The 26,271-nt window shown below is 41.2% G+C and overlaps 1 protein-coding gene and 1 pseudogene across 4 annotated transcripts in view; both read left to right on the top strand.

Moving 5' to 3' along the window:
* The window catches only part of FBXW11 (F-box and WD repeat domain containing 11), a 130,760-nt gene that overhangs the window by 97,173 nt on the left and 7,316 nt on the right, over positions 1-26,271 (top strand). For all 4 annotated transcript variants that reach the window (XM_010851287.1, XM_010851284.1, XM_010851283.1 and 1 more), the window contains 9 exons: positions 5,084-5,270; positions 6,146-6,236; positions 13,202-13,339; positions 15,319-15,437; positions 17,064-17,313; positions 20,235-20,353; positions 22,037-22,147; positions 23,010-23,088; positions 24,131-24,316. In XM_010851287.1, coding sequence (XP_010849589.1) covers positions 5,084-5,270; positions 6,146-6,236; positions 13,202-13,339; positions 15,319-15,437; positions 17,064-17,313; positions 20,235-20,353; positions 22,037-22,147; positions 23,010-23,088; positions 24,131-24,292 — 1,256 coding nt within the window. In that variant the 3' untranslated portion in view covers positions 24,293-24,316. The remainder of the gene's footprint in view (positions 1-5,083; positions 5,271-6,145; positions 6,237-13,201; positions 13,340-15,318; positions 15,438-17,063; positions 17,314-20,234; positions 20,354-22,036; positions 22,148-23,009; positions 23,089-24,130; positions 24,317-26,271) is intronic.
* LOC104996914 overlaps positions 25,821-26,271 on the top strand; it is a 55,055-nt pseudogene continuing 54,604 nt past the window's right edge.

Raw genomic sequence — 26,271 nt, 5'->3', positions numbered from 1 at the left:
AGCAGGGGTGGGTGGGGAAGAAAATTTCTTTGCAGCTGCTCTTTGAAATGCATTTCTAAAATAATAAAAGTTTCTGTAATTGTATGATCTAAGCAGCTGTCTTGAAACTGGCTATAGTCAAGGGCATTGAACTGACATTACACATTTGAGTTTCATTTTGGTGCAGTGTTATTTACATACTGAGCTTTGAAATTTTGCCTTTTAATTGTTTTAATTTATTATTGAAAAATTTCCAGACCTTCATCTGGTGCATATAATTAGCACCAGCAGCACTTCTTCAGCACTGTGTGTGCAGTATTCTGGACTCATTTTCCGAGGCCATAATGTGTCCTCTTATTGCCTTGGGGAGGGGGGTGCTGTGGGAGATGGGGGAGTCTCAGCACTGTAGAGTAAATGAGAGCCAGACATTGATACTTTAAGAAAATGCTTAGTTGTAACACCTCAGAGCACTTTTTAGCTTAGGCAAATGGGCCACCTTAGTCAGTAACCTCTTTGTTCTGAATAGTCTTGAAACCAGAAAGTTATAAAGTCTTCATGGCTCCTGGGAGTGGCTACTCCCAGGTGCCCAAATAGAGGTTGTGTGATTCCTGTTCTTTCAGTATTTAAGGAATATGAGATTTACTCCAAGCTATTAGGGAAGACTTAGCGACTTGCCAGGGAAGGCATGTCATGTTTTCTCCGCAGAAAATAACAAGGGAAGGGAATACTGCTTAGCTTCCTTAACCACTGATACCAGCTAAGGCAGTTTCTGCAAGAAGGAAGAAGAAAGACTGGTGTTTACCAAATGTCTGCTCTGTATCTGACTCCTGAATAACCTCTTCTTATTAACCTTCCCAACAGGGTTAGAAAGATCCTTCTCTATAAAATGAGGCTATTGATAGCCTATCTCAGAGGGTTATCATGCTGATTATAGGAGATAATCCATTTTAAGCATTTAATATTACTCTTCTTTTATGGAAGACTGAGATCCAAAAAGGAAAACTGATTTGCTTCCACGAGGTTATATGGCTCTATAGCCAGTATATTTTCCAAGAGACTGAAACATGCTGCACCCTAAAAAGATGGAGTGAATTTAAAGTATTAACAAAAGGAAATAAATCCCCCGATTTCACTGAGCCGTTGCTAGATTGGACCAGTGGCATTTGAAAGAGTAGGAGGTATGTGTCTAATAATGAGTTTCCTTATGCAGAATTTTGCTGATCGCCCATAGGCAGGGGAACATCAGTGAGGACTAAAAGGGATATTGTTGCTATAAAGCAGAAGTTCCCAGTATGTAGGAATTATCTGGTGATAATTCTTAAGAACGGACTCATTGGAAAAAACCCTGATGCTAGGAAAGATTGAAGGCAGGAGGAGAGGGGGACGACAGAGGCTAAGATGGTTGGATGGCATCACTGACTCGATGGACATGGGTTTGAGCAAGCTCCGGGAGTTGGTGATGGACAGGGAGGCCTGGCTTGCTGCAGTCCATGGGGTCGCAAAGAGTCGGACACGACTGAGCAACTAAACTGAACTAAATTCTTAAGAAGATAGATTCCTGGGCCTACCATCTACATATTCTGACTCAGTTGGTGAGAATATTCAGAAATTATTTTTGCTACTATTGTTTCTCAAATCACTAGCCCTAAATGATTCAAGTATAACCACACAGGCTTCCTAGAACCAGCTGATAGACTACCCAGCCAGGTGGAAGGATTGGATGCAGCGTTCCCAGTTAATATTCAGACCATGAGGATGTGGCAGCCATTGAGGCCTGAAAAGACAGCATGTAATGTGTTCTTATCTATTTGTTTTCTCTCTCAGCAGAGGATTTGAGAGGCGTGTTGGTTAGGGGTGTGTTTATAACCAATTAGCAGAGTTTGCTTAATAATTGGAATTAGCATAAACCTTAGTGACTGTGTGCTAATGTTAAGTGTAGAAACTAGAAGACAGACAGAGAAGTACCCCAGAATTAGGAAAATTGAAAAGAGTTAAGTTTATTAGGCCATGGGTGGAGACTCTGAAAATAAATATGATCAAAGAGGGTAGAGAGATTCTGAAATCTGAAGTTCAGATTAATAGTTTGTCAATCTTGTCAGTGGAGAGACACAAGTAGAACCCCCTGTGATTCTCCATGAATTTCCCTCACTTTAAATACACTTAGATGGAAGAAAGGGGCCTGGAGATAACAGAATGGTAGCCTGAATCTTTGAGAATGGTATCAAAAAGTCCAAGCCCTGAATAATGTGAAATTGTCTAAAATGGTTACATAATTTGGGAGAGTTAAAAACAAAATAAAATAATCCACTATTTGGAGCAAGAGTGAGAAGAATGAAGGGATAGTGTACTTGGAATACATGGTGAAGTGGTGATAGGAAGAAACGGCATGTTTTCGCTCCTCGTTTAACTTATCCCTTTTTCTTTTGCCACTAAAAACCATGGCTTTAAAACTAGAAGGGTAGAAAAATTGTCTGAGAAAGAAAGAAGATATTTAGGAAACACACAGCTCCTGTAACAAGTAGACCTAGAGATGTTGTGTGCCAGGATAGTGACAGAACCTGAGGTGGTTTTTTTCAGAATTGTGAAACATTGAGAAATAATTGCAAACCAGTGGGCAGAGCTGCTGGGTGCGCTTGCGCACATACACCTCGTACAGCTGTGTTTGGTTGTCTCCTGCGCGACAGGACCCAGAGATGACTGAGGAGCCAGTTTCCTGGTTTTTAAGAACTAGAGAACTGGGAGACGGCGTATTTGGGAGATACTGGATTTTGAATTTGATGTTTCATTCTGGCCAAATTCTCAAATGGGTTATCAAAAGTTAATTAGCTGTTGAAAAGACTATGTAGTATTATGTAAGCCTAGAAGGATATAGTGTACAGAATGTCAAAGGTCATTATCTCTTGAGCAGTGAGGTTTGGGGATTTAAAGATATTTTCTTATAGGCAAAGTTTTTCCAAAGTGAACATGGGTTGTGTATGTTTAAAAGGGACACAAAGCAGGTAGTGCCAACTTGTAAACAAAAAATTGCAATGCCAACTTTATGTAGTAAGCACCAGCAAGGTAACACAAAAGTAACCATACCAAATTCACCTGATAATGTAAAGATGGCAGTGTCTTCATGGGGCAGTTTCCCCAAGTATCTTTGAGGACTGAATAGAGAGATGTGGGCTGGAAAATAGTATACAATCCAGATAATTATAGAACTAGTGGCTCAGGGTTGGTACTTTGTATTTAGTGAATGGATGTATAATAGCCTGAAGGGAAATATAGAATCATGGGTGCTGTCCTTGGTTCTGACCCATTTAGCATGTTTGCCAACAGCTTGGAATAAGACTTACTACATTTGCCCGTCATGCAGATCTGGTGTGGAATGTCCACACTTCTGGGTGACGGAATCAGAATTGTAGAGGCTGAATTCAAGGGTCAGATAAAGCTTTGAAAGTAAACTATAGTGAGGATAACTGTAGACTTCTGTGTGAATCTGCCCTCCCCTTTTAACCTAGCCATACCAATGCAGAATTAGGGGGAATTGTTTTTAATAGACATTTTATGGGGAGATGCGTAAGGTTTCAGTTCAGCTTCCTAACATCTTAGGAGTCTGCTGTGACATGGCTGTTAGATGAAGGCAGTGTAACCTTTGATTGCCTTATCTCTTGATATAATGACACGCACAAGAAAATACAGGGACCCCAGTGTAGCTAGTCTTCGTTATCAGATCATAACTCGAGTATTAGATCTAGTGTAGAGTGGAACCAGCATGTGAAGGGCATGTAAACCATAATCAACAGTGTAAATACTCAAGAGTGGGAAAAAACCTTAATTTGTAAAGCATTTTTTATACATCATCTCATTATATTTTCAAAATAAGGCAAATTATTATTCTCATTTTATACAGATGAGGAAATTGAGACTCTGAAAGTTTAATGTTTTACCTAGACCCTGTCAAGTTAGTGTGACTATACTGCTGCTGTTTATGGTGAAAAAAGAAAATATTAACCTTGAATGATGCATTGTTATCTTTAAAATCTTATCATAAAGTTTTGTTGATTCATACAGGTAATATGAGAAAGGATAGTTACTGGCCATTGCCATGTTACATGGTAAAGAAGACAAGGGGCAGGGATGTTTCAGTATTGTTTCAGTATTTGTTTCATGTCATAGAACTTCTTGGTGGTGAACCTAGACTTGAAATTGGAATTTTCCGACTGTATGTTTAGTGTTCCCCCTGCAACGCAGAGGAGACCTGGGGAAAGCTTTATTTCTTGGGGCTGCAGAAGGACATGTCCAGAACCACAGGATGGGGGTGTGTAGGTGGCGACACTGTTGACCGCAGGGATCGTCTTGCCTTTGAGTGTCAGGCAAAGGCTGAATCTTGGTTGTCTTTGAAAGGATACTTGCATTGTGTAGGATTAAACCTCCTAAGGGTTAGAATTTTTAGGATGTGGTTCATGGTTTTGAGGATTTTACCTGCATAAGAAAGAGGTGGAGAAAAGTGACTGACAAAAGTACAACTGAGTACTCTTGACTTAATTCTTGGATTGTTGTGTTTTTTTCATAAGCTTTTTCATATAAGTTAGTGTTCCACCTTTCTGTCTCCTTAGCCCCAGGGGATTCACATAGGTCATGAATTAATGGGATGATTTGTTATGAGAAGCAGTAAATGAAAGGGGAAAGAATGCAAACTTCGGAGGAAGAGATCAGAGTTCCACTCTTGACTTCACTATCCTCTAGTTGTGAAACCGTGAATCTTTTAACCTCTCTCTGCCTCATCTGTAAAATTTGGGGTGTCATTGCCCCATAAAGTTCTGTAAAAGAAAGTGAAAAAATAAATATTTTGTTAGAATATCTGACAAATATAGAACTGCCCAGGGTTGACTTTTACACCCAGGCACTGATAACATCAGTTGTTTTTTCTTAAAAAACCAGAACAAAAAGAAGTGTGTATGTTTAGGTACTCATGTACATGTGTATCTGCAGAACTTCTGATATTACTCAAGTATGTTTCCTGGTTCAGGATTTCTTTATCGTCTTAGCTTTAAGGAAACGGTAGCTGGTACATTTCCATCTCCCTTTCTATTCCTTCATTGCTTTTTGTATTTTGTAGAGCAAGGCTTAGATCACATAGCAGAAAACATTCTTTCCTACCTGGATGCCAGATCTCTGTGTGCAGCAGAGCTGGTGTGTAAAGAATGGCAGCGAGTGATCTCTGAAGGAATGCTTTGGAAGAAGCTGATTGAACGAATGGTGCGCACTGATCCTCTGTGGAAGGGACTTTCAGAAAGAAGAGGGTGGTAAGTATTCAGGTTGCTCGTTCCCTTGAAAGACAGTTTCTTTGACCTAGGGTCAGTTTGAGTACTAAAAAATGTAGTTATAAATACTGGCTTACTGTGTTGGCCTATTTTAAACAAGTGGAGAAAGATGCATGGTCAAGAGTTGAGAGGAGGAAAGTTAAAGCTGTTAGAATAACCTCTTCTGAAATGCATATTTCCTTTATATTTATTAACTGTTGGATGTATTATACAGTTTAAGCAGTTTGACTTTTCAAAGCTCTATGTTTATGCTTTTCCTTTCACATTTTCCTTGGGCGTTGATACCATTACCAAGAGATAGATACAGAAAAGGGAGAGTCATGAGAAAGTCACATAATGCCATTTTGCTGTTAGATATTGATCCTGGTTGAAGACGGGAGGTATACAACAGGCAGGATTTTTCAGAGACAACCCATCATCTCTGAAATGCAGCTTTATAGCTCTGTACATGTCAGTAGTCTGGCCCAGTTAGCGCAGAGAAAGCGCCACAGCCAGGACACACAGGCGGTGGCGTGAGTGGTGGCTAGGGTTGTGTTTCCTTTATAGGAAGAGATTTGATATGTACTAAGTTAGATTTTTCACAAAGCTACATTAGCCCTTTTTATTGAACTGTAGAATGAAAGGCTAGATTATTGTGTTGGGTATTCAGAAAATAAAAAGTTGGGATCATGTAAAGAACTGTAAGTTGAACTTACGTCAAACGTGCACATTTAATTGTCAGAAATCCTGCTTTTGAACTGTTAAAGCTCAATGCAAATCAAAAGACTTGAAAGTTACAACTTTGTAAGCACCATGTTTAAATAAAATTCACCCTTTTATGTGCAAAAATGTAACATCTGTTTGTTTTTATTTGCCAGGGATCAGTACCTGTTTAAAAACAGACCAACAGATGGCCCTCCCAATTCATTTTATAGGTCATTATACCCAAAGATTATCCAGGATATAGAGGTAATTTTATGATTTATCTTTTTTATGGGCTTAGTGTTCAGTTGATCTAAAAATCATAGAATGGGTCTTTTTTTTTTTAAGGTGAAGTCTTAGAGCAAATATGTTACAATGTGTGATCTGCACATTACAGTGTGTAATTCTTCAGGTTGGATAGTCCCTTTTTGTATAAAAAAAAAAAAGTCTTAACTTTTCTAAAATGTGAAATGCTTTTGCAAGGCTGCCAGTTAATTGAAACCTTAATCCAAAATTACCTTTTTAATTTGATGAAATTTCCAAAATCCAAGGCCCAGTTTTTCAGGTAAACGTAGTTTCACCTTTTTGAGCCACCTCTGGAGAACCAGGGAAGGCACAGTCTCAGTTTCCTCTGTAAATTTCCCATGCTTTTTCATTAAAAGGCTTCAAATATGATTCTAAGCAATAGTTAAGTGGTTTTTATGGAGCAAATTACACTCGTGGACCATTTTGGATCTGAGTGCAACTTCCCCAGACCAGTAAAACTCTGTGAACTTGATGAGAGACATTGGAGATGTTTGATATTGTTCATGTGTTCTAATTAGTTCGGTTTTATTATTTAGCCCTTTTCCTTGAACCAGGAAAGACATGCACAGGCATTTCTCATTAACTCTTTCACATGTGTTCTTGGCAGGTCTTGGTTACTTCACTATTTCCTCCTTGGCGAAAAAAGTTCAACCTTTGCTAGGCAGTGCTGTATCACCCATAAAGTTATACTCGGCTTCCCAAATGTGAAGTAATCCTCACCCCCAGGTGATAGGCATAAAAGTTATTGTGCCAAAATTCATTAATAGAGAAACATGTGCTTTTTGTAGCCGCCCACTTCTTTTTAAGGCAGATGTGATGTGAACTAATGGAACTGTTTGGTTAATGGTAAATCTGAATGTGACTGGAATATCATTATTTCAAATGCAAGCTGTTGTCTTGAGTATTCTGTTCCCTAAAATGAGCTGTAAAGTAACTTTTTAGGGAAGTAAAAGCTTTAAGTGAGTTAAAGCTTTTGCCAGACACATCCTAAAATTTAGGAATTAATTGATTTACTGACAGTTCAAAGCTTAGAATAAATTGCTCTGACAGTGTTAGTAACTGAGACATAGTGTTAGCTTGGACCTTAAATTGGTGTGTGTGTTTCAGGTAAGAGGGATTGTCTTTTACCCCTGTGTAGTTTTACTAAGACTGCTTATGCGTATATCTTAGAAACTATTTTTACTTTTTACTTTTTTCCTCCCAACTATTCTTTATAACATATCTCCAAATTTCCTTGAATAATTTTTAGCAAGTCCTTCATTATGAGAAGGGTGATGTCTAAGATCAATCATTAATAAATAGGAACTCTGCAAGGACTTTGATCAGGTTGACGATTTGGTGACATAGATTATTTTAATTCTCATGAGTACTGTCATAACCTACAGTATGAATTCAGTTTTCTGTGGCATGACAGTATGTGACACCACCTAACATAACCATTTCCTCAGGCTAAAATAACATTTTAAAGTTAGTGGAGGAGGCAGATGTGAGGGAAAACGGAGCTATAGGGCAAAACCCCTACATCACGGTGGTCTACCCAGTGGTTCTTAGAGTGTGGTTGAGGAAAACCCACTGGTAGGCCACAAGAGTCTCCTCCAGATTTTTGTGGGCTAGATCTCTTAGTGTAAGGGTTGGTGTTTTATACTTTGGTACATTCACTCATAGTAATAATAATAAAAATAATGTACTACGTATGGAGTGATTACTTGTCAGAGATACTTTAAGCGTTATATAATGCATTTTCTCATTTTACACTCTGGACAGTGCTTGAAAGGGTAAGCCCTGTCCTGATTTAAAGCTGAGGAATCTGAGGCTTACCCAGATTAAATAGCTTGCCCATGATCACACAGGCAGTGGGTAGTTGAGTCTGATCAACCTTACGTTCTTCTGCACTCAGTACGGCTTTTTTTACACTAGAGATCAGTGGTACTTCATAAGTGTGTTTTATCTTCTCCTGGGTGGACACGCAAAGTAAAGAGTTGTTTCAGTGATGCCTGGATCAAACAAATGGGAGACTCACAGGCTTGGCTGTTACCACGTGGCTGGTATAAAGCCCTCACAAGCAAACTATAATAATTATAGGTACTCTCTTCTGAGCCCTTGCAGTATACTCATGAACTGTGTTGTGTGATTTATATAGATTATGGATTGCTTGTAATTCTCACAAGATACCATCTACACACAACCTTAGAGTCGGTTTTTTTTCCCACATACTCTGCAGGGTTGCCAGTTCACAGCCCCTTTTGCTTTCTCTCCTTCTGCTTTTTCTCCTTCTTGCTCTGCCTTGACAGTTCTAGCTCATGTGCTGGCTCCTGTCATCTATGCATCCCCATATTTGGCTCTGACAAGCAGATGACCTTGCCCTTCCGCACTGACCCAAGAGGAATTGGCTAATTTTTAAGAAGAGTAGGGAACCTGGCTTAGTGTAGCCAAGCCTTATTATTCAGGAAATGAGAATATAAGAAATGAAGCCTGGAGAGAATAAGAATTCTTAGCTTTCTGCAAAGTTTCATCTCTCATGGGTATTCTTGCCACACACATGCGTGCGCGTGCGCGCGCGCGCACACACACACACACACACACACACACACACGGGTAGAAGGGAAAAGGGGAAGGGGGTAGGGTGGGAGGGAGAGAGTTTAGAGATCCTCTGAATTGAGAAGGAATTCCTGGAAAACCTGAGGCACAGTCCTAAAAGAAACAACCATATTGCCATTGCTTTCTAGAGTCTTAATTGTTACCATCATCATCATTATTAATAGTGAGCTTACTGTTAGGTACTTTGCAACAGTGATTTAATTCATCTCTCAAATTGTCAGAACCAAAATTTTTAGTCCAAAACCCTTTTTGTCCTACCATGCCCTTAGGCGTTCCTCGACAGGGAGATGGGAGTTGTTATAGTAGGCTCAATCAGTCAGAGTTCTGATGTCCTGAACTTGGATTTTTCTCTTTGTCATCTCAGAGTAGTGACGAACTCTTTCATGTAGAATGCTTTTTTTCCTTTTTTTTTTTTTTAATTCTCTGGATTAAAGCCTTTGAAGCCCTCTCCTTGGAACAGACCACTAGTAAAATGATGGTGTGTTGTATCGCACCTTTTAATAAACCACATTTTATTCAGGGAAAGTGGGGAGCTTTTTTGTGGTTTGCAGACTTGATATTAACATTGTCCTAACCAGAAAATGCCGAAACTTGCCCACCCACCCAGTTGTGTTTAGGCTTCTAAAAATAATGTTATTCCTTCATACTCAGACATCTGTTTTCACTCTATTGCCAATTTAAATGCTGCTGTATACTCTGTGTATCATGGCTACTTTCCCAGTTATTTTGAAAATTTGCACAGGGTAAGGGGATTTTAAAAGTTCTCAAAAACATGAAATATTCCTCTACAGTAGCCATACCACAGGATGTCCAAGTGAAAGGCAGGTATCTGCATCATTAAAAAGGTGCACCTGTGTACGCCCTGTATTCCTGCTGCTGACATTAAGGTAATTGTTGAATTGCATTTGAAGGCTGAACCCCTTCCTGGGAATGGTTTGGGAGGGCTCCGGCTGATCAGCGTTGAAGATCAACCTAGACCGAGACAGCAGTTCCTAGCAATTTGGTGAGATTTTTTCTGGTCACCGCCTACTCCTTTGGCCATTGTTCTCTACAAAGCGGAAGAGCATCGCTGGTGCCATCTGTAGGCCCTGTGCTAAACACCTTACACACGTAATCTCATTTGATCCTTCCAGTAGGTTTGAGAAAGTATATAGTTTCCATTTTTACAGAAGAGGAAAAACTGCAGCTCAAATAGTCCCAAGTCATTTGCCAAAACTGCTAATTGACGTAGGTATTTTCTGCCACAATGGGCTGCCTTCCATTTTAAAAGGTCTGTTTTTTTCTGAAAAAGACCTGGCTTATATAAGCATTCTAATAAGAGTTGAGGTCGTCACATATAGTGGTAGGTAGTATTTTGGGCAGGCACAGTCAGCAGGACGTGCTGCTTTCTTTTGTGGGTGGCCTTGAGACTTGAGAAGAGTGAGGTCTTAGGAGTTACACAGGGTTGGTGTGCAACGGAGCAGTCCGCTGCCGGCTCTGCTGTAGCGTCCCTTTCCTGGCATTTTGAAACAAGCTGCTTTTGTTTTGGGATTCAGGAACCTAATAATTTTTAAAATAGCCCTAGATGGGAACTTCCTAAAAGGACCATCAAAAATTATTTGGTAAGATTTTTCTTTTAAAATTTGGAAATATATTCTAGAAAATTAGGCTCCTCCTCAGTTTGAGAAGCTAAGCTATTTCCTAACATCTACTTGACTTAGAATGAAAGCAGAGCTTTTGAGAGATTCTAGCAGAGCTTTTGAGAGATTCTGGCCTCTGGCTCTTGTTTGAGAGTTGGAGCTACAGGTCTGGCTTGGCCCTTTATGTTGGGTAGTATTCTTTGTCCAGACATCTCAGGGGATGGGGGTACTACCACAGGCGGATCGTGTTGCCGTACCCAGCTTCTCTCTGCTGTGTCCTCAGGACTTGAAGTACAGTAATAGTCTATAACCAAGTCACTGGGTTCTAGAAAACATTTTAGAGCAGTGGGAGGGCATGTAGGAAATTCTTTTGAGGATTCCCATACCAAAGTTAAAACAAAATTTTTTTTCACCAAAAAATAGGGATAGTAAATGTGCTTTTTCTATTCATTGAAATATAGGGTAGCAAAGCTATTTACTGATTCAATAATATTTTAAAGCAATTGTGTATGTTTTAAAACTAAGAATGGTGATTTGAATTTTAAAAATAATACCAAATATATTGAGAAGACAGGTTATGTATTCATCTTTGAAACACTTCGGGTTTATATGGAGTCACATTCAGTAGCAACTTTCTGGGCCCCAAGAGTGTAGCCTGAATACTGGTAACCACTGCCAGGAGTCATTGGTCATGAATAAGACTTGTTACCAGTAGATCTGCCTTCTAAGTCAGAATTTTCCTGGTGTGCTTAGCATGCTGAAGTGGCTTAGTCACTCTCTAAAAATATAGCATTTCTCTAAATGGTTCCCAGCACTGAGTTCAATTTCAGAGATTCTTTATTGTCTGGATCCCTTTTTATAAAGTTGCTTACACAGACAGGTCTTTCGTCTACCTTGATAGCAGTAGCCATAGTGCAATAAATTTTTTTTTGTTTTTGAAATGTGGCTTTATGTCTGGCATTTTATAGACGCACTAGAGATGATGATGATGGCTAAGAAGCTCTCATTTGGTAGCAGATGGACAGATGAACTATTTCTTGCTCTTGGGACCTCCATGGCACCTCTTTGCATCCCCCTGGTTGTTGGAAATATGTGATCCTGCCCTCTCTCAAGGCCATGTATGGGAGCTCTGAGAACAGGGCGTGCATTTCCAGGCTTCCTGTGCTAAGTACAGAGGCCAAAAATGAGAAGGCATTTTCTTTTTAAGTATAAATGTATCCGTATCTCCAATGCTCAATTTCTTTTTCTGTAAAATGAGAATAGTAATTTTGGCTTCAGACTCATGATGATCAAATGAGTATTATAAGCTGTATAAAACACGTGGCATAGTATTATGGAAACATGGCACCTGCATATAACATTCAGTAAATTGTAACATTTTAGAGCATACAGAAGCTGTTGCCTTCAAAATAAGAAATGTGGTTGGTTAGATGTCAGAAGAACCAGTAATTAAGTGCTTGACTTTGTGAATAACCATGAGATTTATCTCCTTTCTTCACTTAAGCAATTAATTAAGCTTTTAACTACTCAGATGAGTATTTTGAACTAGTATAACCAATTATTGTAGTCCCTATTGTCCCCTAATTTCAAGAATCAGGAATTTATACTTTGGTTGTCCTTAGTGGAAACACTGTGTCTTTTGATCCTGAAAATCCCTGACATCCACTGCCAGAGATAGGCCTAGTGTTGTGGGCATAGCCCACCTCCTCATTAAACTTTGCCCACTGGTCTCAGGCCATAGCACTATATGAGACCCTTTAAGTCCTGCAGCACTTGGTTTTTATCACTTGTTTGACTCTGATACTTTATGTGGAGTTGTTACTGATCTAAGTTCTGTGTTCATTGCCTCTGTACTTTGTGGACACTGCATATTTTAAAAGAAAAACCGTAGGCTCAGAGTCAGGAAGGAACTGGGTGTGGTTTCCAGCTCATCCAGTTAGTAGTTTTGTGGCCCCAGGCAAGTTAAACTCCTTGTTTGTAAAAGGGAAGTAAGGAGAACTTCCTTCCAAGGTAGATGCATGGATCATTGAACCAAATAAACATGATTTAGTGTGTATCCAGCTATGCTTCCTGTCAATCTTTTCATCCCCTTGCCTGGCACAGTCGGTCAGTCAGTACCTGGAGTATCCAACATCTCAGTAAGTGTTGAATGAATGATGAAAGAATGAAAATCAGGACTGGAATGTGCCATTCTTCCTCTGAAGGAGCTTCAGTCTGTGGAAGATTAGAAATGGATGACACAGTTCTTTCTGTAGTAGTCGGCATGTGGTATTTTCAGTGTATTTTCTCACTAATCAAGACAGTGTTTTGCATAGATACACAGGTTGTTAGTATATACTTATGTTAGTGGTGGTCTTCTGCCAAATATTTTAAGTGGCATTAAAGAATGATCCAGTGAGTTACTATTTGTTTGTATGTTTTGGGTTCAAATAGCATTGTTTAAGCATATTGAATTGTATCTAGGCCATTTTTTCCGAACCCAACCCACACTCATTGGAAATCTTGTGATAGTTGCCAGATGAGCAGTGAACGTTTGAGGAAAAATACTGTTGGGCTAATGTCTTACTTGGAAAAGAGTTTAATTCCTATCCACAGACAGCTATCAGATCAAGATGGAGTATCCCTGGCGTGCTGTTTGTGAAATGCAAAGACTGCACCCTGATAGAACAGTTGATTGACGGAAGCTCACCTGTCGCCCCCTTTCCCCAGACTATAGAGTCTAACTGGCGGTGTGGGCGGCACAACCTGCAGCGGATTCAGTGTCGCTCTGAGAACAGCAAAGGTGTCTACTGCTTACAGTATGACGACGAGAAAATTATCAGCGGCCTGCGAGACAATTCCATTAAGGTAAATGACTGTATTTTGTGTGTTATTTTTAGAACTGTGGTTACATGTTAGACACTAGATGTAACAGTCTCTTCATTTCCTCCTGATTGGTTTTTGTCTGCTTCACTCAACCTTGGCAGCTGTCTGCACTCTACTAACAGCAGACCCCTGGATCCTCTCACGGCTTTCCCTTCCCGAAGCACATTCACTTCTGTATTCTGTATGTAGGTGCAAGTGGGCAATACCTCAGTGTCACAGGGCTCCTGGGTACTTTGCTAGCTGGTGAAAGTGTTGCTAACATGCACATAAATCAAGAGTCATTACCTTTTATGGATTCTGTGAAAGGCTAAGTTGATAACACAAAAGAAAGAGCAATTTATGTTGTTTTTATCCACTTTTCAGTAGTAGATAAACTGGATAATTTCTTTGTGTTTAATGTTTAATGGCTCTAACATGTTTTTTCATATTGTTTGTAGCTTATTTTCTCATATTTAAGAAAATGTGTGATTTTTAGATTTTTGGTTATAATTTACATATGCTCTTTCGGTGTAAAGTTCTGTGAGTTTTGATAAGCACAGATAGTTGTGCAGCCGTAACAGTGATCAGGACCCAGAACAGCTCTGCCGTCCCCCAGACTCTTTGCCCTGCTTCTTTGTGTTTACCTGTTTGGTTCCTCAGGCGCTGACAACTACAGATGTTTTTTTTTCTGTCCCTGTAATTTTGCCTTCTTGAGAATGTCCTGTAAAGGGACTCACGTAGTAAAACCGTTTGAGTCTAGGTTTCTATACTTAGCATTGTGCATTTGAGATTCTGCTACACTGTCGCATTTGACGACAGTTGACTCCTTATTACTGCTGGGTAGCACTCCTCTTTACGGCTACACCACGGTGTGTTTATCCATTTACCTATTTGTGTTTATGGTTCTTCACAATTATCAATAGAGAGAGCCACTATGAACATATGCATGCATGTTTTTGTGAGAACATACTATCCTAATTTGCATTGGCCATTTGTAGTTCACTTTAGGAACACTGCAAATTATGATAGTATTTTTACAAGGGAAGAAAGAGGTGAAAGTGCTAATCAGTTACTCAGTCGTGTCTGACTCTTTGTGACCTCGTGGATTGTAGCCCGCCAGGCTCCTCCATCCGTGGAATTCCCCAGGTAAGGGAGTGGGTAGCCATTCCCTTTTCCAGGAGATCTTCCTGACCCAGGAATCGAACCCAGGTCTCCTGCATTGCAGGCAGATTCTTTACAACCTGAACCACCAGGGAAGCCCCAAGAAATAGGTCCACAAGAATCTATTTTTAACAATACAGTCTTTGAAGAAAATCACTTCGCATCGTTCCCATTATTTGTGAACAGTCTCAAAAACTTGGAAACCACTGGAAAGATCAAAAGAAGGGAGAAAAACAACACTCAGAGTATAGAGCCAACTGTCACCATTTTACTTCCTTTTAATCTTTGCTTTAAAACATACTTAGTATTTATGTCACTACGTGGATGACTTTTAGTCTGGTTTTTCGAAAAACATAACTTAATAAAACAGTGTATTTTCTCATTAAAAACTCTCCATAATTTACTGTGAAATTTTCTGTAAGATGCTGAACATTTTTCATTTTAAATTTTTCGTAAACAATGTCATGGGTTAAAGGGTGTGCGTTCTTAAAGACTCTTAATAGATACTGTCATATTGTTTTCCAGAGGGTGAGCCAACTCTTTTTGCAGAGTTTATTTAAAAATTCTCTTTATAAGGCTGCTGAGTATAATGGACACAGTAGTAACGGGGACAGAGTCAACAGAATGGTCCATCTGTCGTGGAAGTCGTTCAGTACTGCCTCTTCCCCCTTGTCATCTACCACCTGTTGGATGTTCATTGCTCTTATTTACTGGAACACAGCTTTGTCTTGTTTTATGATTCAGAAAATAAGGTGAGATAAGAACATGTATCAGAATGTGATATACTAAATTACTGTTTGTGGTTGATCTTGTCTCAATAGATTTGGGATAAAACCAGCTTGGAATGTTTGAAAGTGTTAACGGGCCACACTGGCTCTGTCCTTTGTCTCCAGTATGATGAACGTGTCATTGTGACTGGCTCTTCAGACTCCACAGTGAGGTGAGGATATGGCTTCACTAGTCTGAACTTGTATACCTTCCATGAGAAGACTGAGGTTCATACCCTCTTCTGCAATAAAGTACACACATACCGTGTATATGTTTTTGTATGCTCTATTTAAAAACCACTTTTGGTGTAGCTGCATTAGAGCAAAATAGACAGGAGAGCTAACTTTGTTAAGCAGGTCCTATTCCCATTACCATACGTTACAGAGATGGCACCTGCTTTCCTGTAAAAGCACATTACCTCGTATCAAGCTAGCTTTTCCCCGGAGACCATGCTCCAGAGGGTAGAGGAAGGAGGTGGGGTGTTGTAGGAGTGTGATGGGTAGTAACCTATGGATACTAGAAAGAATCAGAGGCAGCTATTTGCAGCACTCTTAATAATGTGCCAAATAATGTGCCAGATATTTTGTATGATGTTCTCCTGTTGAATTCTCACAGAAACCTTTCCAAATAGGTAAATAGTGTCTTCTTTTATATAGGTGTAGTTTTGGGAAACTGAGGCCAGAGAGGCAAATAATTTACACATATAGTTAATTTTGAGCCTTGCGTTTTGTCACTCAAGACTGTGTTGATATGTAGCTTTTCCAGTAGTGGAGACTCCAGTTCTCAGATGCTGTCACAAGGCCCAGGTGATGAAGACAGAAGTGGCAGTGTTCTGTAGTAGAAGGGAAGCTAAGATTGCTGGTTGGGATTGAGAGTAGAAAGGAAACCTTACTTGGATCTACTCCTAAACCCCTGGGACAAGGACATTTTTCACTCCAAATAGTTTTGGATTTTGGTATAGTGATGAGTTCACCAGAGCCTAGAGATAATACGGTACAGCCTGAGCTGGACTGCTGGTAGCTGGAGAAAGGCCTGCCGTGTGGAGGAAAGGAAATGCCTCTCCTAGGGTGAGTCAGAGACTTGAAGAGGGTTGTTTTACAGGCACACCTAAGAGATAGAGATAGTCACCAGCACGCCTATATCCTTTGCCTGACTCAGGGCTTCAGGCTGCTCCTGCTGACACAGATCATGTCTCAGCTCCAGAAGTGTGAATCTTCCTCCTCTCCTCCACGTGAACTTGTACCCTTAGGAGTTTGGGGTTACAGAAAAGTTATGATGTGACGGATTGCCCCTAAGAACCCAAGGAGCTGGAGACACTGACTTTGTCCGTAAAGTGGTCGGGTAAACAGACTGGTGTGTAATTGAGGAGACACCATGACTTACAGTCTCCAGTTTGCAGTGGATACATAATAGACTCAGAAGCTTGCCAAAGGTCATAAAGAACCTCATGCTTGAAACCCAGCCACCAAGCCATCTTCTCTGTCATCTTGGGCTCATTGCAAAGGCCAATGATTTCTTGAATCATTTTTTTGTCACCAACACAAGCCTGCAAACACCATCCCTGAATACCTGGGCAGAATTGACCTTTTTGAAACCATCTGCACATTTCTTTGCAGATAGAAAAATTGCTTCCGGGGGCTCCTTTTAAGCAGGTCCCAGTCACCAAATACGTGTGAAGTCCACACTTCCCCCGCCTGCTGTTAGGGTTAGTACTAACAGTGGGCCCAGAGTACAGACTCTGGAGTCTTTTCCTGGTTGTCTCAGTAATTAAGCATTGTGCTCTTCTGTTCTGCTCTAGAGTCTGGGATGTGAACACAGGCGAAGTTCTGAACACGTTGATCCACCACAACGAGGCCGTGCTCCACTTGCGCTTCAGCAACGGGCTGATGGTGACCTGCTCCAAGGACCGCTCCATCGCCGTGTGGGACATGGCCTCTGCCACCGACATCACTCTGCGCCGGGTCCTTGTCGGCCACCGGGCTGCAGTCAACGTCGTGGACTTTGACGACAAGTACATAGTGTCCGCCTCTGGGGACAGGACCATCAAAGTGAGTGTGTCCACAGTCAGAGCTCTGTTTATTCCCATCCCTTCTGCACATAGAGAAAGCCGCTGTGGCTTATACCAGCCTCACATCTGGCAAGATCTCGATTCTCCTCCATTTGTGCTTGTGAGACGTCAAGGCACGCTCAGTCTTTGTTTCTAGAGTCATAGGCAAGGTCTGAGAAGAGGGTCACGGGCAGTCCTCTGTCTCATGAAAGGAGATTGTTACTGCTGACGGCCTTTTCATGGGAAGAGAACTCCCTGCGGGACGTGTGTCATGCGTGGATGCTTCCCATCACTGCCTCACACCGCCCTCTTAGCACTCTTGTTGAGCCACGTGTTACAGATGGGCTGGGCTGGAGACCACCACACAGCTAGTCAGTGGCAGAGCTGAAGTTTGATTTATTCACCTAACCTTGAGAGCCTGACGTATCATCAACCTTGGGCTTGGTGCTGAAGATGCAGTGTTGGGCAAGACACGCCCCTGCCTCCAAGGAGCTCAGCATGTGGTGTGAGGCAGACGTGATAAGCAGCGGTCCTGGGTGACCCATCGGACGTGGTGAATGCAGTGCTGATTCCAGTACCTTGTGAACCTTAAAACGTTTAGCTTTCCTTTTATTCTTACAGCAGCCTTATTGAGATATAATTCACATACCATAAGATTTATTATTTTAAAGCATACCATTCAGTGATTTAGTATATTCATAGTGGTGTTTGACTCTCACTAGTTTCAGAATATTTTCATCACCCTCCGTAAAAACCTCATGCCTGTTAGCAGTCAACCGCTATTCTCTTCCTCTGATCCCTGGTAATCTACTTTCTGTCTGTGGATCTGCCTATTTTAGATGTTTAAGGTAAATGTCACCGTATATTACGTGTGGCTTTTTGTGCCTGGCCTCTTTCACTGCGTGTAGTATTTTCAGGGTTCATCCGTGTACTTTGCAGCATGCATCAGTGCTTCACCCCTTGTGATGACTAAATGAAATTCTGTATGTGGATGGTCCACATTTTTATTCATTCATTGGTTCATGAATATTTTGATTGTTTATGCATTCTATCTATTATAAATAATGCTGCCATAAATATTTGTGTACAGATTTTTTACAAGTACATATGTTTTTAATTGTCTTGGGATGGTAACTATGTTGAACATTTTGAGGAACTGTCAAACTGTTTTCCAAAATGACTTCATCAGAAACCTTCCTTTTATGACCTATACTGGCCAGCATTCTAGTATCTAGTTCCACACATCAAGACTAGATTCCATCAAACTTCAGATTGGATAGCCTAGAAGCTGAAAAACTAGGATCTGTGGCAACTCACTCATCACTCAATCAGACCAATTTGTGCAAGACCCGTGTCTGCTAGCCAAGAGGGTTTGGGCCCTATTATAAAACAGATTGCATAATATCAGCCCAGATATTTCGCCACATCCTCACTAACATTTGTGCGTGTGTATGTGTGTGTCTTTTTATCATAGCCATCCTAGAAGGTGTTTAGTAGTAGTATATCTGCAGTTTTGCTTTCCATTTTCCTAATGACTAATGATGTTGAGCATCTGTTCATGGACTTATTGACCATTTTTATAAGTTCTTTGAAGAAACATCTACTTAAATCTTTTGCTCATTTCAAAGCTTAGATTATTTGTCTTTTTATTATTCAGTTGCAAAAGTTCTTTGCATATTCTGGTTACAAGTCCCTTATCAGATAAAGTTTAAAATTTTTAAATTTATTTTATTTTTTGGCTATGGGGGCAGTCTTGGTTGCTGCACGTGGAGTTTCTCTAGTTGCCATAAGCAGGAGCTACTCTTTGTTGCGTTGCACAGGCTTCTTATTGTGGTGGCTTCTCTCGTTGCAGAGCACAGGCTCTGGTGCACGGGCCGTGTCGCTCCGTGGGCCGTGGGGTGTTCCCCAACCAACCATCAGGGCGGTGTCCCTTGCATTGCAAGGTGGATTCTTAACCACTGGAAGAAAGTGGAAACAGGGAAGCCCATGTTTTCACTTTCTTGATAGCATCCTTTGAAACACTTTTAACTTTGATGAAATTCAGTTTACCAATTTGTTGTTGTTACTTGTACTTTTACTGTCATATCTGAGAAGTTGCCTAGCACAAGGCCACAGAGATTTACTCTTGTTTCTTCTGAGGGTTATAGTTTCAGTTCCTTCATTTAGGTCGTTGATCCATGATGAAGTAAATTTTTGGATACGGTGTGACATGGGGATTCCACTTCACCCTTTTGCCTCTGGATAGCTAGTCGTCCCGTTCAACTGCAGATGCAGCTAATAAAATAGTTCAGGGCACATTGGCTGTTTTGCATCTCATTTGGCCTGTGTTAAGTGTGTTTGTGGACATCTGAGTCTTGCAGACAGCTTCACAAAAGGGGGATTGTTTATTTCACATACATAATATTAGCAGTGGTGTGTCAAAACAAATGGAGCTGTTTGAGAAACTGCTGGAAAAGAGGAGAATGTGAAAGGTGAAGCCTTTTCACATCAGTTACATTGGGTTTGACATGTCAGCTGGCGTAAAAACATAAAATCTGGCCCAAACCCTTCCCTGTAGGCAAATGGATGTTGGAAGCCTCCAGGAGAAGTTCTCTTTGAGAAGATCTCAAGGTTTGGAGACTCCACAGCTCCCGCATTCCAGTTCTGCCCCCACAGCTGAGAGGATGTAACGCTGTCCAGTCTGTTCCCCAGCCCCCGCAGCGTATCTCCTATGAGAGGACGTAATGCTGTCCAGTCTGTTCCCCAGCCCCCGCAGCGTATTTCCTATGAGAGGATGTAACGCTGTCCAGTCTGTCCCCAGCCCCCACAGCGTATCTCCTAATCAGTGTTTTGGTCGTTCTTAGCAGCTCTGCTTGTGTTCTAAGGTATCTTGTCGAGAGCTTTTCCGCATCCATTCTTGACAGTATTGCTAATTGCCTGCAGGTCTGGAGCACGAGCACCTGTGAGTTTGTCCGCACTCTGAACGGGCACAAGCGTGGCATTGCCTGCCTCCAGTACCGGGACCGGCTGGTTGTCAGCGGGTCATCAGACAATACCATAAGGTGGGTGGAAGCGGCTGTGCCGAGCCGGTGGGCTCACGTCTCTCAGTCCTGATGCTCAGCAGACTTGGTTTGGGGGCTGCTTCTGATAAGCAAGCTTCAGGTATTTTTCTACGTGTATCTGGCTCTGCGTACTAAAGTGGGCGGATTGTGTATGTCCTGGGTGTTCCTGCAAGACTCCCCAGTGCACAGGGTTTTACAGCCTCACCTCCACCCAAAATCGCTTACGGCCCAAATGCCTCAGAACAGAGCATGCTCCCACCTGATGCTCTGCTTCCCTCACCTGTGAGCTCCTGCCTCTCTCCCCAGCAGATGGGAGTGTCATCAATTCCTGCTTAGTCGTTTATCTCCCTTTTTTCTCCCCAAGGTTCGTTGTTCTTTCTTTCTAATAAATATGCCTATCCTTAAATACTTTTTATTGTATTAAAAACTTTCCTCAAATATCTACTTAATTATCCCAGGTCTTTTTTCCACCATCCCAACATCTGCTAGTAAGTTTTATAAACAAATTGGCTGTTTGAGCAAAATACGGATTCGGTTCAAGATTATTTTTTAAAAAAAGAATGAAAGCAGATACAATATAGCTATAACTGCCAAGAGTTTTCTTTACCATTTTAAATGTGAAGATATCATAAAAGTCCGTTGAGAATTTGAATCTTTGTTCTGTTGCATTCTCTGTGCTTTGCATTATGTAATGTTTCAACAGTAAACAATCTATAATTTCCTCATTGGAATCTCTTAGCTTTTGCAAAATAATAATGTGCATTGCTGTCTAGTTTAAGGAAGGGAACCTCTGGAGTCATAGGGGCAGTGCTGACTGGCTGTCTTCACAGTAGATTAGGAAGCCACCCTCACTGATGGTGGAGAGCTGTTGCTTAGGATAGAATAGTCATTGGATGTGTGACAGGAGCTACTGGGCTCTACTGCTGGAGGCTAAGAAAACAGCAGTATAGATTTGCTAGCTTTGTGCATATTAGTTTACTGTGATTTCTTTTTTGCAAATAATGTAGACATATCAATGATAATAGAAAAAAAACTCTATTTCCAGAATTGCTACATAAATCGTATAGAGAAAAGGGCTGTATGTAGTCAGTGGGTTCGTGTTTCTAAGACATGGACCCAGTAAGAGATCCCCGCTGTGCTCTGGGTAGCCCGAGGTTGCAGTCTGTCATAGGAAGGGGATGTCCCTAAGCCAATTGGGAGATGAGACCACCAGCTGGTCCACTGGTCCTAATCACAGCGGGCCTCATGGCCTCCAGGCTCCAAGTGCCTGGCTTGGAAGCCTACCCCCTGGGCCATCTCTCTCATCTCCCCTACACCCATATGCTTCTTCTTTACAGCCTACAATCCTCATCTCCCTCAGAAAAATCCTTCCCAGATCATTTGACTCCTTGGTTTCATCCATTCAGACTTTACTAGAATGCCTGGGAACTAAATATAATTGAAATTTCTTGTTTGTTGGTCTTATTTAAATAATAACAACATGATTTTTAAAAGTTTCAAGTGAAAAGTAAGGCCTCTTCCCAAGTTCTTAAAAAATACCTGAATAAGATACACACATGCGTCTTTGAATGTGTGTAATGTGGCAGGAATGAAACAGAAATACGTGCTCCCAGGATGGTGAAGATGTGTGGGTAGTGTGGTCATGTGCGAGGCTGGCTCACAGAGCTCTGTTTTTCACTGAAGGCTGTGGGACATTGAATGTGGCGCCTGTTTGAGAGTCCTTGAGGGACATGAAGAATTGGTCCGATGCATCCGGTTTGATAACAAGAGGATTGTCAGCGGGGCCTATGATGGGTATGTGTTTCAGATTTTCAAATGGCACAGCCACAACTATTTGAAGAGGAACAGGAAGTACTGCTTATGAAGCAGCCGTGTATTGCCGGGCCCCGTGCTGGGTGTTCTGTTTCCTTCGTGATAGTGGATGGCGGGTGTGACACCACTTGATGTGTGGGGACACTCAGGCCCAGAAGGATGAACTAAGCTTATGCTTTTAACCATTATCATAAACTGAAGGGAGTAGCTTAGGCTGTGCGGAAATTCAGTTCTTTGTCCCAGCCCTAAATTAAACCAGGCTTTTTTGTGTGTGTATGGTGAGTTCAATGATAAATTTATTTTCCCCTTTTGGTAGATTGAACACATCCTCTTTAAAAAGCCTCATGACTTTTAAAATGAGCAAATGGCAACCATAAACCTTTCAAGATGACCTTATATATACTTCACTGAGTTAGTTGGTCTGTTCATACTCCTATTATTAACTTTCAGCGTTTGCTTAGTTTGGAGAAAGGTATCCTTGGAATTTCACCAAGAGCCCTAGCTTCTGTCAGCGGCACCTACTCAGCCCTAGAGAGCCGCCTGATGAATGAATTTGGTGACACAGATTATCAAGTCAGGAATTGAATTGAGATAACATGAAGTTGTTTTCTTGTATCCCCTCAAATAATAGTTCTTCACCATTTCAGCAATTCGGAGAATGTGTAGGTCCTTATTTCTTCCAAAGCAAGTGTAATTGGTTTAAATACCTTGACAAAACATCAGCAGATTGCCCACTAGCTTTTAAAATAGGCAGTTCAAATGCACTCCTTTTTGTCAAGGAAATGCTTGACAGTGTGTAAAACGTTAACTTTCCCACCCATTGCCATCTCATTCTCCGTTCTAGGAAAATCAAAGTTTGGGACTTGCAAGCTGCTCTCGACCCGCGAGCCCCGGCAAGCACGTTGTGTCTGCGCACGCTGGTGGTATGTGATCTGTTGGAATGGGAAGTGCTTCCCTGTGTTGGCAGTTGGCCCCCTGCAGATAGACCTCCCTGAGCCCGTCACTGGAAAGCTTCTACATCTCACAGCGTTCCTTCTGCGAAGTGGACTCTTCCATTAGTTTAGTCAAAATCAGAGACTATTTTCCATTCATATCACTGTGAGCTCTTTCCTCGGGAGTGTTAACACAGCTTAAAATATGAAAGCAGGCCTCCTCATTTGTAGATGGCCTGGCTTCCTCCTGGAGCGTGGAGTATTTCCTGTCTGCAGGTTTGGGAGATTTCCTAATACGGAGTGTCTGTGGCTGGGTTGTGTTTTACAACGCAGCACGTTTTGTAGGTTATGGTGAACTTTCCCCTCAATCTGTGTTCTAGGCATTATTGCTGGCATACAGGAATACTTGTTTTTATATGTTAATTTTATTTTAGCAAGCTCATTAGCAAGCTTACTTCACCAAGCTCATTATTTCTAATAATCTGTTTGCTTTTGTTGTATTTTTGAGGAGACAGTTGTCTGAAAATATGGATTGATTTTTCTTATTTTTAATAGTTTTAGCTTCTATTTCTTCCCTCCTTGCATTGACTAGAACATGCGGAACTTCAGTCAGGGCCATTCTTGTTTCCTTCTTGATATTAATAGGAATACTTCTGATATTTCACCATTGATTTCGACGTTGGCTGTGGTTTGAGATAGGTATGCTTGGTCATGTTAAAAACACTATCCTTCTGGGCCTAGTTTTTACAGTGTATCAAGAATAGGTATTAAATATTGTTGCGAGACAATCAGGCAGTTTTCTTCTTTGACATATTAATGGGACAGAATCTAGAATACAAAGTTAAATTAAAGAAAACCCTTGAAGTAGAAGCAGAATATGTGTTCCTTGGGTGAAGGGCAAAGCTCAGTAAGCTCTGGAGACTTATTTAGGAAACCTGGATAAGGAGCTGTATTTTTAGCCTGTGCCAGCTCCCTGGTGATAGGAGGGATTGTCAAGGTCTCGTTTTATTCATCAAGCTGATATGTTTCCCAGGAACACTCTGGACGTGTGTTTCGGCTACAGTTTGATGAATTTCAGATCATCAGCAGCTCGCACGATGACACAATTTTGATTTGGGATTTCTTAAATGTGCCTCCCAGTGCCCAGAATGAGACCCGTTCTCCCTCCAGAACATACACTTACATCTCCAGATAACAGTCTGCACTTCACCCGTTTCAGGTGAGTACTTCCCCACTTGTAACTTGGCTGATTGAGTCCACCTTCCCTCTGGGGAAGTAATAGGAACCAATGTGGTTAGTCTTTATTAGAGGCATCAGCTTTGCAGAGTTCTAGTATAGAACTCTAGTATAGTTCTAGTATCTTTATGGTCACATCAAAATAAGGTCTGAATCAGAATCCTGATTATTGCGGGTTTTCGTATTGCCAGAAACTATGGTTCCTGTTTTTAAAACTGTTTCCCAGGTCATATCAATTTAATACCAGTAAAAATCCCCCAATCTGTTTTGCAATATAAGGATCTTCTTTTTCTCTTTCTTTCTTGTCTTTCAGTTTAAAAAAAAAATCACCGTCCACCAAACTCTTAAAACTACCTCTCCTTCCTCCCATTACAGTCCACCCACCACCGCCATTCCCTGAAGGAGGAGTCAGAGAAGGGTGTTTGTTGAGGGAGCCCCTAAAACTCACTTTTTATCCATTAGACTCAGCAGGTACCCTGGAGAGTTCTTTGCCCTGGTTACAGGCAGACTTAGAGCCATTGTAACCATGGATGATGGCATGTTTTGATTACAAAGGTTATCCATTAATAGAGAATGAGAAGCCTTCCTTGGCTGTGTCCTTGGAACTGATGATCATGTTCATCTGGACCAGTAATCCCAATTGAGAATTCCGCAAGGAGGCCTGTGCATTCTGTGCACATTAAACTTTGTAGATTGAAGAAATAATGTTGTGCATATTGTACTACCACGCATGTAAAGACTGTTAATAAAATTCATATTTATGTACATTGCTTAGTGCTTAGTAGCTTTTTATCATTGTATATTTTTCTATTTATTGAATATTAGAAATGTAAAGAAAGTCCATGTGTAGAATTGTGACATTTGTTGGTGAAAAGATAGGGAATCACTGGTTTATAGATCACTAAGTTGACATCTTTTCAAATACTCCTTATTTCTGCTCCAGGAAATTTGACTTACTCAAGGGTCAGGCCTACAGCGAGAGGCCAGATTTGACCCTCTGCCAGTCTTCTGTATCCTTAGCACAGCAGTTTAAGAATAGTGTTTTGCACTTTAAATACTTTGAAAAACTTAACTATTATTTTAAGACATGTGAAAATTACATAAAATTCAAATTCCAATGCCCATAAATAGTTTTATTGGAAACAGTCATGTCTGTGTCTGTGAAACCAGGAGTTTCAACATCTAGCTCTTACCTTCTGTCCTCTATACGCTCTCCCTCACCAGCCACAGCTATTGTCTGTGGCTTTTTTCCTGCTTCAGTGGCAGAATTGAGTAGTAGTTGCAACAGAGACCATGTGGCTGACAGCATCTAAAATCTGTACACATTCTGACCTTTTAAGAAAAGTATGCTGACCTCTGGTCTTGCCCCATTCCATTATTAGTGAGAAGCCAGGGTCTGCATCAGGAATGGCCAGTGTGTTTTTTCTTCATGCCAACTCGGTTTGAGCAGCAGTGCCTGGTTGGAGTACTGCCAGTCAGTAGGAAGGATGACGGGACCCCACGTGGACCCAGGAGGACTCAGTGCCACCACGGGTTGGCTGTGCCTCCTCGGCTGTAAGAGCTGAGCCACGGTAGTGACCCTTAAGTCACATACATCGTTGCTGATCCTGGTCTCAAGTGTGTTCCTGCTGTCTCTTGTGATAATGGCCATCTCCCTCGCTTTTTTTCTCTCTGGATAGATTCTTTACAAGTCAGTTGAGAAATTCACATGCCACACTTTTTACATTTATTAAATTACAGGAAATTACAGAGGAAGAAGGCAAGGATCTCTTGAATGCTTGCTCATCCCCGGGTCAGCCTTCCTTCCCCCAAAGAAAAAGAAATACATGAGGAAGGAGGAATGGACCCGAATGAAAACTGGTTTCCTCCTTCCTTCCTGGGATTTTCTTCTCCCTCTTCCGGCCACCCTTGATCCTACTGACACCTGTGGTTGTCTTC

This window comes from Bison bison, unplaced genomic scaffold, assembly GCF_000754665.1.
Source record: "Bison bison bison isolate TAMUID 2011002044 unplaced genomic scaffold, Bison_UMD1.0 scf7180017864301, whole genome shotgun sequence".
NCBI lineage: Eukaryota > Metazoa > Chordata > Mammalia > Artiodactyla > Bovidae > Bison > Bison bison.
The sequence above is the reverse complement of the archived record's forward strand: the minus strand, read 5'-3'. Positions and strand labels throughout refer to the sequence as shown.